The sequence below is a fragment of the Choloepus didactylus genome, chromosome 17 (assembly GCF_015220235.1).
Source record: "Choloepus didactylus isolate mChoDid1 chromosome 17, mChoDid1.pri, whole genome shotgun sequence".
NCBI lineage: Eukaryota > Metazoa > Chordata > Mammalia > Pilosa > Megalonychidae > Choloepus > Choloepus didactylus.
Window position 1 is genome coordinate 18,376,580 of NC_051323.1, and position 19,300 is coordinate 18,395,879.

The following is a 19,300-nucleotide window of genomic DNA, read 5'->3' on the forward strand; positions in this document are numbered from 1 at the left end:
TTATTAACTCATGTTTTTCAGAAGTTGTTCTTTCAGAAGTTGTTCTCCAGGCATTTTAGCTGTGTATGATAATGAATGGTCTGAGGCTTTGATACTGAAAACAAGAGGGTGGGTGGAGGGAGATCTGCCTAAGAATGTCAGCTGCCTGCAGAGCCACCCCTGGGGCTGTGCGGGAGGCTGAGAGGAGGCCTGGACCCCAGGGACCTGTGTCTGCCAGGAGTCCCTGGGAAGAGCAAATGGCACCGTCACCCTCTCCACAAAGCCCACCACAGTGAGCTGTTTCTGAAGAAACATGCTGCATTTCCTTCTAACAACAGCTCATTACCCGTGGCGGATGCTTTTAGATTGAGGCACCTACACACCTCAGAGGAGACATGGCAGTGCTCTCTGCACACCTCCAGATGGGAAAGAAATCGACCTTGCTGTGTGCTTTACTACGAGTCAATCGAAAGTTATTTATTTCCTAAAAGTGTAAAAACATATAAAAAGGGACTTACTCTAGACTAGAATTAAGAGGTAGCATTGTAACAACACAGTCATGTGGGCAAGGCCACTGTGGAGAAAGGACTGCTCCCACACCATCAGGCATTTAATCACCACTCTGCCCCAGAACTTTTACGTTATTATTTCTAAACTACGCATGGAAATAGAGCATGTTTTATTAAATTCAGTTTCAGAAAAGTAAGGATTATGCTTCTCCAGTTTCATAAAATATACTTCCAGGGCTCTGAAGAAAATAATTTTACATTAGTCCCAGGGAACTTTTCTCCCCAAGAGTCGATTGGTTACTTTCTGTGGAAGAAAAGAAAGACAGGAAAGAAGTTAGATACTCTTTCTCTTAGAGGCAGACATGCAGCTCAAGAGACAGTGTGGTTCTACCCAAATTCAATTCAGCTGCCTCAGCTACAGAAACAATGGTAATTATAGAAAAAGTACTTCCTGAAATGTTTAGGGAAGATGATCTATAATCAATAGCTATTATGGATACAAATAATCTGTATCCTGGTAGATTAATGAACCCATAAATTCATAAATATACCAGCCTAAGGAGTGGCCTGGGTTTATGGCACTGACACCCCCACGGAGGCCTTGCAGTTCCCCGGGTCCCCCCACTTAAGGGAGCCCAGCCACGTCCCGGGGCACACACTAGAAGCAGCAGTTCCCCAATCCCACATCAGCCTGGTGATCTGGTCTTTTGATTTCTGACCTTCAGAGTCCTCTGAAGTGCAGTGAGGGGGTTGGGAAGGAAACAAAGTCAGTGCTGTTTTTGTGAAGGATGTGGCCCTTCAGGCACAGGAGCCAGTTTGGTTCCTCAGTGAACTGGAAGCAAAACCCCCGGCCTGTGAGGTTCTTGGACTTGCAGCACCGCTGAGTTCACTGTGGCTATGGGCAGGAAATAGCGGCTTGGAGGCCTCTGACCCCTCAGGACGCCAACTCTTTGGTCACACTCAGACATTTTCCAGTTTATTCTAAAAGCCCTAGAGGTATATGATGATTTAACCCCCAAGGGGCACAAAACCATTATTTGGGAGTCCAGAATGAAAACCTAACAATTCTAGTAGATTTGGACATTTTCGCCATGACATCCAATGAACCTCTAAGAGTAAAATTTGGTTTCATTCCAAATGTATGTATGGAAGTTGCCTTACACAATTAAGAGGGAGAAGTCTGAGAAAAAACAGCTCTTATGCCTGAGGGGCTCTGATTGGAAATCTAATCATAGCACCATTATCTTCCAAATCTCAGCAGTGGTACAATGCATTAGAAGCTTATGTTCACTTCAAAGACATGCTGAAATCTGAATGAATGCTCAGACAAGTTCAATGTGTTTCTCTCAGTTTCTCTTTCCCCTCCTAAGCCTGATTAATCCTGCTCTATACAGAGGATCGACTGACCTTTTTATATAGCTGGGCTCGTAGCCAGTTTGACTTATATTCCGATTTCCTCTTCTCCTCTTCTCTCTTTTTCTGCACTTCTGGAAGCTGCTCATAAATCCTTAGATATGGCCCCAGTGGGAAGAAAGTGGTGAGGTTACAAGGGTACAGAGGTACAGCTTTTCTCCTCATGCTCCCCAAGCTCCGCCACTCACCAGGAGTTCACTCCCTCCACAGATGTGCCCTGGACCCTGCAGTGCACCCAGCTTTATGTCTGACATCAAGACACAAAGATCCCCAGCCTGGGGTGTCAAGATCCAGGAGGGACCCAGCCTGGGGTGTCAAGATCCAGAAGAAGGGATAGAACAATACTACAAGATCCTGCCAATAAGTGATTACTTCTGGGAGAAGAGTGAGATAAAGGGGGTGGAGGTGAATTTCTGTTTTTTACTCTGTATGTAAAAATGTATTGTTTCAATATAAGGTAACGAACATGTATTACCATGTATTTTTAAGGCCAAGGAAAAATAATGGGAAAGGAAAGTACTATAATAGTCATATGGATAGAATGCTACAGTTGCTGGAGAAGAAACAACTTACTCTGACTGAAGGAGGGGTCAGGGAAGACTTAGGAAATAAAAGGCTTGGGCTGGGTCTTGAAGAACAGTTAGGAGCAAAGGAGAGAGGAGAACAGGAGGAGAAAGGGTGCAGCACTCTAGGGAAAAATGAGGATGGGTAAGAATTAAGTCAAGGCTTATCAGAGAGGAGTGAGAGAAATCGGTGGGAAGCGGGTGGGGGAGTGTGGGAGGGGCCGTGGAGGGTTCCTGTAGCCATATGAACAACTTGGACTCTGTCCTGTCAGGGTTTGGGTGCCACCAAGTTTAAGTTGGATGGGACATAATCAAACATGCATTTTATAAGTACATTCTACTTGGAAAGAATCTAAATTTCCGACTAAAGAAAAGTTAAACAGATTAGGGAACATCTATATTATGGAATTATTACAAAGCCTAAAGGTATTTTCAAAGAATTTTTGGTAACATGGGAACATGTTCATAGTACAATGTTGAGAAAAATAAAGCAGGATACAAATCTGTAAAAATACAGTATAATCCACAATTTGAAAAAAAAAAAAAAAAGTGTGTTAATACAGGTCTCCATGATACCCCCAACTCCTGACAGAAACAGAACTAGTTAGTTACGTTTAGATGGAAGGATTATGAGTGATATTTACTCCTTCTACTTTTCTCTGTATTTTCAAAATCTTTCTATAATCTGAAAAAAAAAAAAATGAAAATGATGCAGAGGCTCTGTGGAAAATAGACTAGAAACAGTAAAGATGAGAAGCAGCCCTGCAAGAGTGCCTGTGAGGAGAGTGGATGCCGGAGGAAGTAAGAAGCCATGTGCCCAGGAAGTGCGGGCTGACTGTGCATGCAGGGAGGGGTAAGGCACCAGTGGAGGGGACGACGGCTTGCTAGTTGGGTGAGTGGTGGGCCATGCACGTGTGGGAGTAGAGAATGGGGAATTCCATTTTGGACACAGTGAAGATGATTCAGAATTGAAAACAAAAGGGGAGTTCAGGAAAGGGACCAAAGAAAAACATATTATTTTTTGATGTGGCTGTTGGAGAAGGGTAGTAAAAGAAGAGTTATCCCAAGGAGAACATGTAGTATGAAGAGAAAATCTGCTTGTTAGACCAGGAAAGCAAGGAGCCAGGCTCATAAGAGTAGCCAGAACTTACATATATTTTTAAATGGTTCCTTGAAAGCAATTATTACATATTATTGCAATTGCCTGCCTGCCCATCTGCTTGTGGTCTGGAGTCAATAATCTTTCATTCCTGGTATCTAGTCCAAGGCCTGGCACATACTCAAATCTAAGTATTAACAAAATAATGACATAACTTCTCTTGAAGAACACCCTGGAAGAAATGCTTCCAGAAAAGAGTCAAGTTCTCTCTTCTCCAAATCCTCTCTTTTCACCAGAGCCTATAAACATCTTTGGTAGGGGCAGGTGATAGGAAAAGATGATGGGTAACACAAAGCTTCAGAGGCATAAATCCTCCATATGTACAGCTGAAGGAGTACTGGATGGGAAGCCCAAAGACCAGGTTCTAACCCCTGCTCTGGCTCTAATTTGCTGGGTGACTTCCCCTCTCTGTTTCAGTTTCCTAAAAACTAGGGATGGGTGAGATGATCTCTAAGATCTTGTACAACTATATGATTTTCAGATGGAAATGGATCACTTCCTTCAAGAGCGGTCACACCAGAGGTAAAATAGAAGCCACCTAACGAATGTGTGTCAGTTTAAACTGGAGTCTTCCCAGAAGATGAGTACTTAATCCATTCCTATAAGTATATTTATATTTTAAAGCATTTATACAATTATGCCCTTGCTTGTCTTCCTGAAGGCAAGCTTCATAGTCCCTTACAGCAAGGACTCCTCTTGCTCAGGTGCGAGTATACTTAGGTGCCACACAATGAACACCGTGTGATTTCCTCTAATTAAATTTTGGGGCAGGTTTAGAACAAAGCAATGGTTCTCAATTTTTCTGGACTCAGAACTCCTTGACATTCTTAAAAATTGAGGACCTCAACATGAATTTAAAAATATGTATTTCTTAATTAATTTAAAAATAACAATAATAGGCCTAATACATGCTAACATATGTAACTATTTTTTAATTAAAAAATATATTTTCCCAAACAAAAACAATTTCAGTAAGAAGAATGGCACTGTTTTACATTTTTTCAAATTTCTTTAACGCCTGGTTTAATAGAAGACAGCTGGATTCCAATATCTGCTTCTGTATTATGTCTGTTGTTAAATGTTACAGTATACATTCAAAAAATTCAGCTTTCACAGATATGTAATTGGAAAAGAGAGGACTGTTTTAACATCCTTTCAGATAACTGTGGATCATCATCTTTTGATACTACCCCAAAATTTGACAAATGGTAATTTCTTAAAGGTTAGGGGCAATGTGGAATCTTGAAACTCTATCATTGAACTTTTTGTACTCTGTTACATAAAAATCTATCAATCCATCTTTTACTTTGAGTGGATTTTTTATCAGTCTTTTATTAGGCCATCAAGGACATTCTTAGGTAAAACAGATTCTGTTTTATACTGCTACTAATAGACAAACACAGTTGGGTGTCATTGTCTTGAACAGTACAAAAGCACCAGTAGTTTTATCTCCTGTGTCTCCAAACCATTGCTTCTGCATCATAAGTACACATATCAATTCAGAGAAGAAGGCAATAACATTCTAGTGTTATTTTGAAATTAGTTTTGACCTTGCAAATCCCCTGAAAGGGTCTCAGTGACCTCCAGAGGTCCATGGACCACACTTTGAGAACCAGTGGATTAAAGCATCCTTTTGGATTACCTATAAGGAAAGGGTTTACTAAATGGAGAATAAAAACAAGATTTCAAGAGGAATTCTTACATTATTATGATAAATTATTTTCAAGGACATTACTTCAGAATCTATGCTGACTATAAAATTGTTCACATTAAAGTCTCCAAATGAACACCAAAAGGTAACCATGGCACCCTCATCATCAATATATGTAAAATTCTAATTAATTAATTGATTAATTAATGAGCAGCTAATGCAGGAATGGTACAAAATTCAAAAAATACAAAAGGGTGAAAAATTAGTCTCTCTCCTACCTCTGAACCCCAGCCACTCAGTTCTTTTTCCCAAAGGCAACCACTATTACCAGTTTTTTGGTTATATTTCCAGAGATACTATATGCATATAAAAAAAAGTATATATATATGTATGTATCTAAATACCCACTTTTTTTAATAATAAATTTTATTTTGAAATAAGTTCAATCTTACAGGAACAGTTGTAAAAACAGTACAAACCCCATACATAGAACTCCATCATACCCCGACCCCCCTCCCCCCATACCCCAATCCATCATCTTTAAGATCCTGTCACACCACTGTCTCTTTCTTTCCCTTCCTCTCTCCCTCCCTCCCCCCTCCCTAACACCCATCATCTATTGGTCTGTCCTCTGAACATATGAGAGCAAGCTGCATGTATCTTTGAATAAACAATATAATTCACATATACCTTTCCCATGGACAAGAACATTATTTTATGCAATCTCATTAAATGCAACTAAGAAGTTCAAGAAATTCAACATTGATATAAAGCTTACATTCTATATTTCCTTTTTTTTTTTTTCTTGTGTCCCATCTGTGTCCCTTTGAGCCTCCTCTCCTCCGACCTCAGATCCCATCCAGGATCATCCTTGGCATTTAATTGTCATCTATTTAGACTGTCTTTTTTTTTTTTTTTTTTTTCAATTGTGGAAAGATATATATAGCCTAAATCTTCCTATTCCACCCCTCCCTAGCATTCCATTAGTGGGATTAATCCCATTTAGATTGCTGCAATGCTATCACCTTCTGACCATCCATTTCTAGACGTTTCCCTTCACCCCAAACCCTACTCTCATTTCTTAACTCCCCATTGCCCCTTCCCCCACTTCTTGGAACCCCTACTCTACTTTTCACCTCTTTGGTCATATTCTCTGATACCTGCTTTGTGTTCACCATGGGGCTTAAATTCAACATCTTAAATCTATAACAATCTTATTTTTCTTTGATACCAACTTAACTTCAATAGGACACGTAAACTGTGTTCCTATACTCCTCCATTCCCCTACCTTTATGTAGTTCTTGTCAAGAATTACATATTTTACATTGAGTCCAAAACCACCGATTTATCATTACAGTTTATGTATTTTAGATCCTGTAGGAAGTAAATAGTGGAGTTATAAATCAACAATACATTAGTATTGGTCTTTATATTTACCATGTGATCTTTACTGGAAATCTTTATTTCTTCATGTGGTTTCAGTCAATTGTTTAGTGCCCCTTCCTTTCAGCCTGCTTAGGACTGATCTACTGGTGATGAAGTCCCTCAGCTTTTGATTATCCGGGAATGTTTTCATCTCCCCCTCATTTTTATCCTCCAGGTGTTTGTGAATTCTCCAAGTCTCTGATGGTTACTGACTTCTATTTGTATTCCATTGTGGTCAGAGAATGTGCTTTGAACAAATTCATTTTTTTATTTTTTATTTTATTGAGGTTTGTTTTTATGTCCCTGCATACAGTACATTCTGAAGAAAGATCCATGACCACTAGTGAAGAACGTGTGTCCCAGTGACCTGGGATGTAATATTCTATATATGTCTGTTAAAAGTCTCTGTATCTCTCTCTCATTTCTTTGTTTTTCTGTTGGTAGGGCTCGCTTTAGTATCTGAAGTAGGGCAGGTCTTTTATTAGCAAACTCACTCAGCATTTGTTTGTCTGTGAAAAATTTAAGCTCTCCCTCAAATTTGAAGGAGAGTTTTGCTGGATAAAGTATTCTTGGTTGGAAATTTTTCTCTCTCAGAATTTTAAATATGTCATGCCACTTCTTGCCTCCATGGTGGCCACTGAGTAGTCATTACTTAGTCTTATGTTGTTTCCTTCATATGTGGTGAATTGCTTTTCTCTTGCTGCTTTCAGAACTTGCTCCTTCTCTTCAGTATTTGACAGTCTGATCAGAATATGTCTTGGAATGGGTTTGTTTGAATTTATCCTATTTGGAGTTCGCTGGGCATTTATGCTTTGTGTATTTATATTGTGTAGAAGGTTTGGGAAGTTTTCCCCAACAATTTCTTTGAATACTCTTTCTAGACCTTTACCCTTCTCTTCCCCTTCTGGGACACCAACGAGTCTTAAATTTGGACGTTTTATTTTATCTATCGTATCCCTGAGATCCATTTCAATTTTTTCAATTTTTTTCCCCATTCTTTCTTTTGTTCTTTCATTTTCTGTTCTGTGCTCCTCGAGGAGGCTGAGTTGTTATTCAGCTTCCTCTAATCCTGTATTATGAGTATCCAGAGTCTTTTTAATTTGGCCTACAGTTTCTTTAATTTCCATAAGATCTTCAATTTTTTTTATTTACTCTTGCAATATCTTCTTTATGCTCTTCTAGGGTCTTCTTTATGTCTTTTATATTCTGTGCCATGCTCTTCTTCAGGTCTTTTCTATCCCGTGCCATGCTCTCATTGCCTGTCTGTAGTTCTTTGATTAATTCTGCCAGGAACTGTGTGTCTTCGGATGTTTTGATTTGAGTATTTGGGTTCGGGTTCTCCATGTCGTCTGGTTTTATCATATGCTTTAAGATTTTCTGTTGTTTTTGGCCTCTTGGCATTTGCTTTACTTGATCTTTAATTTGTTAGAATTGCAGGTTGGTGACATACACTTTCTCTAACTAACCAGCAGATGGTGTCCGTAAGTCACTTATTCCCCTCAAGTCAGTTCTCCCCAACTTTGTGGTGTGTGGGGATCTGATTCTTTTGGGGTCCAATTGGTGCACTTAATTTGGGTGTGTTGTTGGTGCTGTCCGCCCTGAATGAGGGGCATGTGTCTGAGCGGTTAGGGAGGAAGGGCAGGTTTAATAATCAAACCTCCCAGGTGTTCCTGGAGATTTAAGCCCGTTCTCTGCCGCTGACACAAAAGTCCTTGGTATTGGCGTAGGTTCCCTGGGATTTCCGAGTGGTTCCCCCCTCCCTGCTGTGCTTTTCCAGGACCTCTGCTGAGGGCGGGAGGGCCGTGCCATGTCACAAGTGAGCACCGGCCTCCAGGGAAGCCCTGGGCTGCCAGGCTGTGTAGGGGAGTTCCCAGCCCGCTTCAAAGATGGTTGAATGGGATGCACTAACTTCCCTCTTTCCACACAGCTTCGCTCTCCCAGCTCCGGGACAATCAGCCGTGGGTGTATTCAGGGCCACTGTCCATGGCCAATATTGTGTCATGTGAGCGGTGCTGCGGGAAAGACTCCCTGTCAGGCTGGGTTTCTTGGCTCGGCTCTGTGCTGTGTGTTCGGCCCTGGGCAGGAGTAGCCCCACCCGCTGGGGAGACGGCTGGAAGTCGTGCGTCTCCCCTTTGCTCCCCTGGACCAGAGACAATCAGCAGTGGGTGTGGGAAGGGGTATCCTCCACCCCAGACACCGAGGCCTTAGTCCAGACCGCTCCTGTCTTATCTGCAGCTGTTCCTGGGCTTCTTTTTTTTTTTAAAAAAAAAACACCAACCCAACATTTCCCCACACCGCAGCATGGCCGAGGGACTCAGCCGACTGACTCACTTGTTTCAGAATGCAGACTCCTGGTTTCACCAAATGCACGTTCCCTGTGGCTTTAGCAGAACTTGTCTGGCTGGTGCTACTCTGGAAGTGGTGTTCTGGGTCCTTTCTGTTTTTTTATCTAGTGTTTTCCACGGAGGTGTTTTTTTCTCCGTCTCACCTAGTCGCCATCTTAGGTTCTTCCCAGCTACCCACTCTTTTAAAGGTCAGAAATGGAAGCAGTACACCCATGCTCTTGAAATTTGATTTTTAAAAAAGCCTAACAATGTGTCTTGGAGAACACTCCATTCTCATTTTATTGGCTAAATTCCTAGAAATGGGATTGCTAAGTCAAGAGGGTATGGCTCCAAAGTAAATATTTAATTTTTTTAATTTCAAAATATTCTTCATTTCTATTTATTTAAATTTAGATTTCTAATTAAGAAAAGCTGGACTAATACATTCAAACTAGTGTGGATTTTCATAATGTTTTAACTGAAGCAAAGTGTCTTTACTCTGGGCTCTGGGAAAACCAAGTTCCTGAGCACTTGGTGGCTTGCTTTATACTTTTGTACTTACTCTTTTATTTTTTTGCCCTTACCGTTTAGACCTCTGAATCATTTCCTTCTTTCCAACAGGTCTGTATTTCTGGGCAGCCGGGAAGCCTAAGAGAAGAAGGGGTTTCAAGTGGGTAGTGACTTAAACGTCTCTAGTTCTTCATGCCTTCTTTGCAGAACTGTGAGGGAGCTGCCAGGACTCTGTGCCCTGACGCTGAGCTGGCTGTGCTGGGTGGTGAGCAATGGCCAAGCCAAGGGTCAGACCACAGTGGCTGTGACAGCAGCCTGAGGCCCCTGAAGACACATCAATCTTTGGCACTGACTAGATTATTTTAATGGAAAAACTGTTTATAGTTTATAGATAAGGGTGTTTTGTAAGTATTGCAGTTTTCACAGCTTTCATTTGTTAACTTATTGCTCTCTTGTGTAGAGTGTAATTATTAAGAGCACAGACTCTGGAGTGAGCCCATATGGGTTTAAATCCCAGCTCTTTCACTCATTAGGTGTGTAATCTTTGGTGAGGTATGTTAACAGTACCTATACCTCAGAGTGGTGTTGTGAGGATGAAATGGGAACAGTGTCTGGGCAAGGTATGAGGGCTATTTTTTTGCTATTATTATCATCACCACCACCCTACCCTGTGAGGTAGCCAAGCCTGTTTTTGGCCTCTTCTTTAAAGAAATAAGTATTATATTTTTGGAACCAACTTGTTCACAAACACAGAGCTGGTCTATAAAAAAGCCCTTTTCACTGCACACTCCCGATTTTAAGCTGCAGTGACAGGGCTAGAGTAACTGGGTTCACTCTGACTGCAAAAGTGCTGAGAGCGAAGTTGGGCAGGTTCTGCTACTAAGTAGGTTTGAGTCTCAAGCAAAAAGTCACTTTTGTCCACTAAGCTGGCCTGACATTAGCAGTGCTGGGCAGCACAGAAGCAGACCTTGTTTTCTCTCTCCTTTAGTAGGAAAGAGAACAAGTAGGGTGTACCTCTCGCACGTAGAGGGCGCACAGGATCCTGGTAGCCCTGCCATTCTCTTGCAGCATTGAACAGTGCATCCCGCTCACTCTGTAACACATTCTGTAGCTTCCTCTCCTGGACTATTAACTTCAAGCGCTTTATCCGCTCTCCAGAGCGGGAGATGAAGTCAGGTCTGTGAAACTGAAGTGATTCCTAAGGAAAAGAAAAATCCCCCCAACCTCACGTTAATGATGCAGCCTGTTCTCCAAGAGCCGAGAAAAACAGTACCTGTGCCCAACAGTTTTGGATAGTTGAAAAATACTCTTAACAGTTCTCTGTGGGGAAGAGATCCGTCAGGGAAATCAAAGGGATCAAAGAAATGCCTTTGGAATAAGCCAAGAAACTAAGACTGTGGCAATCACCCCCCCTCCCCAATATCAATGGGGTAGAGCTCGGCTTATTGTGCTAATTTTAATTTCCCTTTAAACAAATACATCATTAAAGAGCAGCTTCTTTAGCCACCAAGGAACATGCAAAAACAGGACTTGTGTCTTAAATCTTGGGTTTAAGCAGGAATGGGAGTTATGTAAACAGAGGAGCAGATATAAGGGCAACACAAACAAAAGGCCTCCAAGATTAACTGTGTCACAACACCCTCCCCTCCACTGCCTTGTTGCCAGATAGTGAGGTTGATATACTATTCTGAATGGTTAACAGTAGGCAGCCTTTGATTAATGTGAGAAACCAAGCCATTATGTATTGAAAATAGATACTGAGCTAGAAATAAGGGTCGTACATATGCCTGTCTCTCAGAATGCCAAGTCACAGATTTAACTCCTTAGAATCTTGCCCTTTCTTCTCCTTCAGTACATGGTAAAACTAACTCAATGCCACCATACCTGTAGGCTTGCTCTCACAAACGGTCTCGGTGGAACCTTGTCAAAATCTCTGCCTGGGCCTGCTAGGAACCCCCGACTATCCATTTGCTGTCCCTGTGAGTTCTTTTCCCGCAGTGGCTCCCTCCAGGGTTTGGTGTTGGTTATTGGTTCAAACCAGTAGACACCACGGCCACAAGGCAGGTTTTCCTTCTTAGACCCAGACTTCAAATTTTCAACAGGAATAAACCATGAAATTCCTATAGGAAACATTTTAAAGAGAGAGAAAAAAAAAAAAAAAAGACTGTTTTGCATAGCCCGCACAGCTCTCATCAGAGACATGCACATAATATTTGCCCGTAGAGGGGAATCAGCTGCCAGAGGTCACCAAGACATTCTTGAATTTGGCTTACTTGCACATATGATTCTGTAATTGTACTGCTAGATACTGTGAAAACTTGTCAAAATGGTAGATGGGGATTGGGTGGGGTAAGGGATCAAAACAGAGTCATTTAGAAACAAAGAATTTTAGCATTGCAAGAGACTTGACATTCACTAGTTTTTTCTGCTGCAGAAGCTGGAATTAAAAACTGACCTTCGCAGGAATTTGGCTTGTTCTTTCTTAACTTTTTGTCTCTCATATAAAAGGTAAGGAGCCTTTTCTCTTCATTTTTTTCTTCTGACCGAGAAGAATTCATATCACTGTCCTCTTCTAATCTAGCCTCGCTAGAACTGGGAGTTGGGAAAGTCATCCCAACATCTCGAGTGTGTTTTTTGGCACCATTCACAATCTCCAAGTTACCTGAAGGGAAAAATCACAGATGTCTCTGGGAGTAGCCTTGAGGCTTAGCTGGCAGGTTTATTCAAGTTAGTAAAGGAAACATTATTAATGCTTCAGAATCAAAGCTACTGCCTCTGTGGGGTGGAAGGAGACACAGAGAGAAAATGGAGAAGCAGGGAGAGGGAGGGAACAAGCAGTATATTTGGTGGTTCTCAACTCTAATTGCAGCTTACACTCATATGGAGAGTCTTTGAAAAATACTGATGTCCAGCTCCCCACCTATAGATTCGGATTTAATTAGTCTAGGGTGGGGCTCAGACATATGAAAAATTTGTTTTAAAGCATCCAGATGATTCTCATGTGCAGCCAAGATTGTGACCCATTTGTCTGATTATTGAAAAGTGATCTATCAACTATATTTTCCTCAGTATGAGTTAAAGTAGTTGCTCTGAGATTTCCTGGCTGTCAGATTAATCAGCATAGAAACATCAGTTGAGTAATGTTAAAAAAAAAAAAAAAAAAAAGGCAAAACAATAAACATTTTACATGTTGGCCAAAAAAGTGAGAACTACCTTTTTTGTTTTTCTATAAATGAAAAAAGTAATTTCGAGAAGTCAGCAGCAAAGTGCAATTTGCCAATTCTTTCTTCTGAGACCTAGGAGAATCACATAACAAATGGAAGTGCATGCATGATTAGGATAAATTGAGGGGTCAAGCACAAATCTGACACCATCATCACCTGGCAGGGAGCACATCTGCAAGAGAATGTCTCAACTGAATTCAAAATCCAAGAGTCCTAACCCCTGAAAGTAAAACTATTTGGACTGTAAAAACCTTCCCTGCCATTTATCAGCCTACAAGGACAAAGCGAAACCACCCAAGGCCTGTTAGCTACTCTGTAACTCCTCCATTTGAGCTTGTTTTGCAAGCACCGTTCAAAACCCATTGGTAGCAGCTTCTCTCCTTTTGAGCTTGTTTTGCAGGCTGAAGTAACCCAAGCATGTGCAGAAACCCAGACTGGTGTCTTCAGATGATCTCTGAGCCCCGAGGAACTGAAATTGTCTCCCTCATAACCAAAGTTGAGTCAATCCAGAGAGGCATCAGAAACAAATCCAATACAAGAGGTCCTTCAACAAGGAAAATCCAGCTGAAAGCCTGCCTTACCATATATGGGCAAATGTATGCCTAGCCAATCACACCACACTAACAACCACCTCCCATCCCCATAAAATCTCCTTTAGCCCTCAAGTTGAGATAGACTGGAGCTTTGCCTCCTGTCTCCTTGCTGGTCAACCTTGCAATAAAGTTCTTTTCTCAAAATCCTGATGTCATAGAATTGGCTCCTGTGCACATCTGGGCAGTGAGCCCTTTGCTCAGTAACAGACACAGAAAAAGCCAGCTGCAAAGTTAACAGGTAACAAGATTTTTCCTGAGGCACACTGAAACTGTCGAGTGTCATAACAGTTTCCTTCTTTGAGAGACTACAGCTTCCTTACTGACTGAAAAACCCTATTCTCTAAATTGACAGACTATTAGAAAGTTTGCTATTTGAAATTACATTGGTAACAATGAAACATCCTACTGTTTTCTAGGGGACCTAAGTCACTTTAACACAGAAAAAGTCTTCATTTACAACCTAAGTGCAGAGCTTAGGTAGGAGACTTCTATATGCGACATTTCACATCTATCTTAACTTTACTGGTTCCAGGAAAAGAAACAGGACTGAGGGTCTACATCACAGTTAGACATGATATTGACCTCTTTATACACAGCCTTGCTTTGCTTTGAGCCTATCAAGATCCTATACTAACTGTATCTTTTCCTTTATTTGGCGAGACGCTCCACAGTTCTGTTTGTGGTCTCCCTTATTGCAATTAGTCAATAAACCTGACTTTCTTAGACTACAGTTTGTTCCTGTAGTCTCCTTAGGCTGATTGGGCTAGGACATACCTCTTATCAATATCCTATATCCTATAAAGAGCCTTAACTTATGTCCATGCCTCTAAACTCTTTCAAAAATCAATGTGTGGGAGGGGGCAAGATGGCAGAGTGGTGAAGTCTAGGTTGTAGTTACTCCTTTGGGGCAGTTGGTAGAAAGCCAGGAACTGCGTGGACCCTACATTGCAGAGGAATTTGGGATTGGATAAACTGCATACAACACTTGCAAACATGTAGCTGAGATCAACGAAATCTTGCTGACTGTGGTGATAAGTGTACAACTGTGTGATGATGCCGTGAACAACAGATTGTACACTGTGATGGTTGTATGTTATGTGAATATATCTCTATAAGATTGTAGGAAAAAATATAAATAGAGGTAAAAGTGCTGGAGAAAACATGGAGAGAGGGATGTACCTATTTACTGTTGATGAGGAGGCAGAATGGTGTAGTCTTTCTGGAGGTCACTGTGGTGGCTCCACACGAAGCTGAGTATGTAGGGCCATGGGGTCCTGCAACCTCATTATGGGGTAAGTATTTGGAGGATCCGAGAGCGGAGACATGGGTAGACATCTGCACACTGGTGTTTGTGGAGGCAGTGTTCATGATTTGCAATTGGTGGAAGTGGCCTAAAGGTACACTGACTGAGGAACAGAATGGTGAAATGTGGTGTACACATACAATGGAATATTGAGCAACTACGAGAAGGAGTGAAGCTATGAGACACGCAACGAGGTGCATGGATCCTGTAGACAGCTTGTTGAGTGAAGTACGCCAGAAACCAAGGGAAACACTATAATGCTTCACCAATATGGACTAACTACAATGTATAAATTCAGAATTAAATCTTAGAGGACAGCCAAACAGGGAAATGATTATTGTAAATGGTCCCTAGATTGTAAGCTCTTACAGCAGGCAAATCTATTCCTGAATTCTAATGGCTATCTCCAAACTCTGAGATGTTGATACCTTAATGTATAACTTGATTGGTCTCTAGAACATTGGGTATCTGTGTTACACCTGAAACTCAGAGCTAGAGCTCAGCAGACAGGAATATCAGTATTTATGCATACAGCAACTGTTAAAAAAAAAAGAAAAAAAAGCTGAAACATAGCCCAGACTTCAATTAGAGATATGAATAAAGCAGATCTGGTTAAGACAAGGGCAAATCAGGCCAAAGGGTAAAGGTTGAAACTGACTGTGTTCAAACTTCAACTTCCATGTGAGACCAAGGGAAGAGAAGTTATTTGGTGTAGGATCTATATTTTCTAAATAATGGAACTTCTACAGTTTGTTCAAACTACAATTTCATGGAACTTTGAATAGGAAGTGAGCTATGGTAGGTCTGTATAGATTAGAATGAAATAGCAACACTTCCTAAAGTAATTTGGGTGGAGAATAAAAGTATATATTTGGGGCCCCCCTGAAGAGCTGGGAGAGGATGCAGACTTCCTCACCTGGATTGTTGCTGATGTTCTCACAAACACTGGGGACTGACGGCTTGATGTGCTGAGCCCCCTGTCTTGGGACTTGCCCCTATGAAACTTGTTGCTGCAAAGAGAGGCTAACCCTGCTTATAATTGTGCCTAAGAGTCTTCCTCTGAGTGCCTCTCTCCTGCTCAGATGTGGCCCTCTCTCTCTCTAGCTAAGCCACCTTGGTGGTGAACTCACTGCCCTCCCCCCCTACATGGGGCCTGACCCCCAGGGGTGTAAATCTCCCTGGCAACGCAGGATATGACTCCCGGGGATGAATCTGGACCTGGCATCGTGGGATTGAGAACATCTTCTTGACCAAAAGGGGGATGCGAAATGAAATGAAACGGAGCTTCAGTGGCTGAGAGATTTCAAATGGAGTCGAGAGGTCACTCTGGTGGACATTCTTACGCACTATACAGATAGCACTTTTTTGGTTTTAGTATATTGGAATAGCTAGAAGTAAATACCTGAAACTACAAAAGTTCAACCCAGTAGCCTTGACTCTTAAAGACGATTGTGTAACAGTGTAGCTTACAATAGGTGACAATGTGATTGTAAAAACCCTGTGGATCGCACTCCCTTTATCCAGTCAGTATATGGATGGATGAGTAGAAAAATGGGGACAAAACCTAAATGAAAAATAGGGTGGGGGGGGTGAGCTGGGTGGGTTTTTTTTTTAAGTTTTTAATTTTTATTTTTTATTCTGATTCTTTCTGGTGTAAGGAAAATGTTCAAAAATAGATTGGGGTGATGAATGCACAACTATATGATGGTACTGTGAACAGCTGATTGTACACTGTGGATGACTGTATGGTATGTGAATATTTCTCAATAAAATTGAATTAAAAAAAATCAATGTATAAGGGAATAAAAGGTAGTTGGAGATCACACAAAGGGTACTTGGCAAAGCAGACAAGGTGACAGAGGAGGCAAACCACCACAGAGTTTTTATTTCTAACTCAGCTTAGACATTAGAAGGAAAGAAAGAGTTAATATGAGTAAAGATCTTACAGTTATAATATGGGTAAGGAGAGTCAATGGGTAAAAAGATTTCAGGTCTGACCCCAAATGAGAAAGGCAGTCAATGCTTTTGCAGTCCTATTGGCTATCACCCAGGTAAGGGAGAAGTTGACAGAAGTAAAGATAAGACTTGAGGGGGAAAAAATTAAGAGGGACGTTTACTTGTTTACTTTTATTTTATAAAATCAAGAGATACAGAAAGGCATAAAATGAAAAGTCACCTTCCCAACCCTGTTCTCCATTCGCTAAGTTTACAATCCCAAATGATTCCAGAGAAATTTTTTTTTGGCATATTCAAGTAATTCTCTTCCCTCTTTTAATTTTTAAACTACATGTAGTAGCGTTCTATACACACTGTCCTGTCTCTTGCTTTTTCTTCTGAATTATTATTTACATTTATTATTTATTTATCTTGGAGATATTTCTGTATTAGTACAGAGAAAGCTTCCTCTTTCTATGTAGGAATTCATTATATGGATGTACAATATTTAACAATTCAGTCTTTTGCTATGACAAACAATACTGCAATGGTTTACCTTGTACACTTGTCATTTTGTACAGATGCAAATATCTATGGGTTAAATTACAAAAATGAAAATGCTGGGTCAAAGTAATTTTGCCAAACTGCCTTTTGTAGGGGTGTTACTGATTTACACTCCCACTAGAATGTATGAGTACCTATTTCCCTAGACTCTTGCCCACAAACATGGTATCAAACTTGGATTTTTGCTAGTCTCTTAGGTGAGACTGGGTATACTTGGGTATAGTTTTAATATTCATTTCCTTTATTATGAGTAAGGCTGAATAATTTGTCATATGTTTAAGAGCTATTTGTATTTCGGGGAGAAGTCTGAATTTAAGTAACTTACCTGCTTGAATACCCTTGTTTAACATGTGCACATTTTGCTTGCTGCTACGGGTAAGGCTTGAGCTCCACAAACTACTGGCAGAAGATGAAACAGAGTCAGAAGAAATCATATGCTTTTCCACCTGGAAAAACAAGAGAGACCCTGTTATCTTTACTTGTAATCAGTGGCACAGTTCTCCACATAAGGAAACTTGCAAGACACTAAGAGCCCTTTAAAATCCATTTCTAATTGTTGAAATGAGGTTATGAGGAAGCTTGTGACAATGTGGAACATGGTGCCATACAGTTTGTAACAGGGAGGAGAATGCTATTATAGCTAGATAAGGGCCTGAACTATTTCAAGAAGGTAAGACAAAAAAGCTGTGTGTGCTCTCAGGCCTGGAAAAACTCTGAAGAAATGCTAGCCAAAGATTAGCCAGAAGAGGGTCTTCAGAATGAAATTCTGACTTGACACCTGCATATAATTTTAATGAGAGATAAAGAGGGCTGGGATAGCTAAAGAAACTATGAGCTTCCAATAAAATCACACTCAGATACTTACACAAGGACAAATACCAAAGAGCTAAAGGCCCCGTGAGACGTTTTGACTGAGTGGAGTACTGCAAAAAGTACCAAAGAGCCCCAAAGGCCTTTTAGTTATGTTCAGAGCAAGCAGAGCAATGAAGGGAGAGTTAAAAGACTGAAGTGATGATGAAAGTTGGTGGATGACAAAAGATTATCAAACACAGCAGAACAAATACATTTTAAAACAGTGTTTATAAACTTGCCTGATCATAAAAATCTCCTGGAGTGGGTTACCCCAGAACACTGAATGGGAATCTTCTGGGGAGAAGCAAGTTTGGTGGAGGTGAATCAAAGCCCAAGTCAGGTGACGAAATAGAGTATCTTTTCCCTGGAGCTAGGTAAATTATATTTCAGGGCACTTGGAAACTTACAACAGAATCTTGGAGAACAGGAGCTACGTGAGATGTCTGGAGACAGGAAAAGTTATTTTGATTTTCAGAAAGGTAGATAAGGTCAGCACTGTAAACTGGTAGGTTTAACACTGACGCTCTATAAAATTCCAGAATGGATCAATAATGTGATTAATTTACAAGCTTTTGGATGTCAAAGAAAAGATCATAAAATTTCAGCCAGGGCTCAATCAGGCATAACAAGGCCTCCCAGGGTAGGCTTGTTTTCCCTATTAGGTATGGTTACTTGACTGGCAGACCAAAAGAATGTGTATTAGAATATACCTAGATTTGCCAAACAAATGAGAACAAATGGCAGAATTTCTCATGGCATCTTTGAGAGATGGAGTTACACAGGCTGAATGATAAAAGAAGTTGGTAGAACTTTTTGAGGTTGGTTGAACAAACCTTACCCAAATATTATTATCAGCACAGAGAGAAGCCTCTAAAGAGTGGTACATCTTGCAATTGCCAACAAGTATTTCCTAAACACCAGTGTGCCAGGTGCAGGGTTTAGCTCTGGCCAGTCTTGCTTTACATTTTGTATCAATGTCCTAGAGACATGGAAGACAGGAGAATTTACATACATGCTCAGTGGGAAGGGCCCAAATGGCTGCCAGGATCCCAAATAATAATAGGAATGATGGTCCAAATCAAACCAGACAATGTCTAATAGGAATAATTGTAAAGTTCTGTACATTAGGCAAGAGGAAAGGCAGTGACTGTGATTCAGGAGAAAAAGCTCTGGGTCTGGATTCAAAGACCTAAGGCAGTCTCAGTTCTTCCCTTTACTAGCTGTTTCTATCTGAACAAGCTACCACCTGTTTCCCCATCTAGAAAGGGAATAATAACTGTTATTTCTGGAATTATA

General features: G+C 40.9%; 1 protein-coding gene across 4 annotated transcripts in view; it reads right to left on the reverse strand.

Moving 5' to 3' along the window:
* Positions 1-441: 441 nt before the first annotated feature.
* The window catches only part of ALMS1 (ALMS1 centrosome and basal body associated protein), a 274,368-nt gene continuing 255,509 nt past the window's right edge, over positions 442-19,300 (reverse strand). For 3 of the 4 annotated variants that reach the window (XM_037806566.1, XM_037806569.1, XM_037806565.1), the window contains 7 exons: positions 17,478-17,598; positions 11,989-12,195; positions 11,418-11,653; positions 10,548-10,731; positions 9,608-9,671; positions 1,896-1,995; positions 442-792 (listed from right to left, as the gene is read on the reverse strand). In XM_037806566.1, coding sequence (XP_037662494.1) covers positions 748-792; positions 1,896-1,995; positions 9,608-9,671; positions 10,548-10,731; positions 11,418-11,653; positions 11,989-12,195; positions 17,478-17,598 — 957 coding nt within the window. In that variant the 3' untranslated portion in view covers positions 442-747. The remainder of the gene's footprint in view (positions 793-1,895; positions 1,996-9,607; positions 9,672-10,547; positions 10,732-11,417; positions 11,654-11,988; positions 12,196-17,477; positions 17,599-19,300) is intronic. The other variant, XM_037806568.1, reaches the window with a different exon arrangement.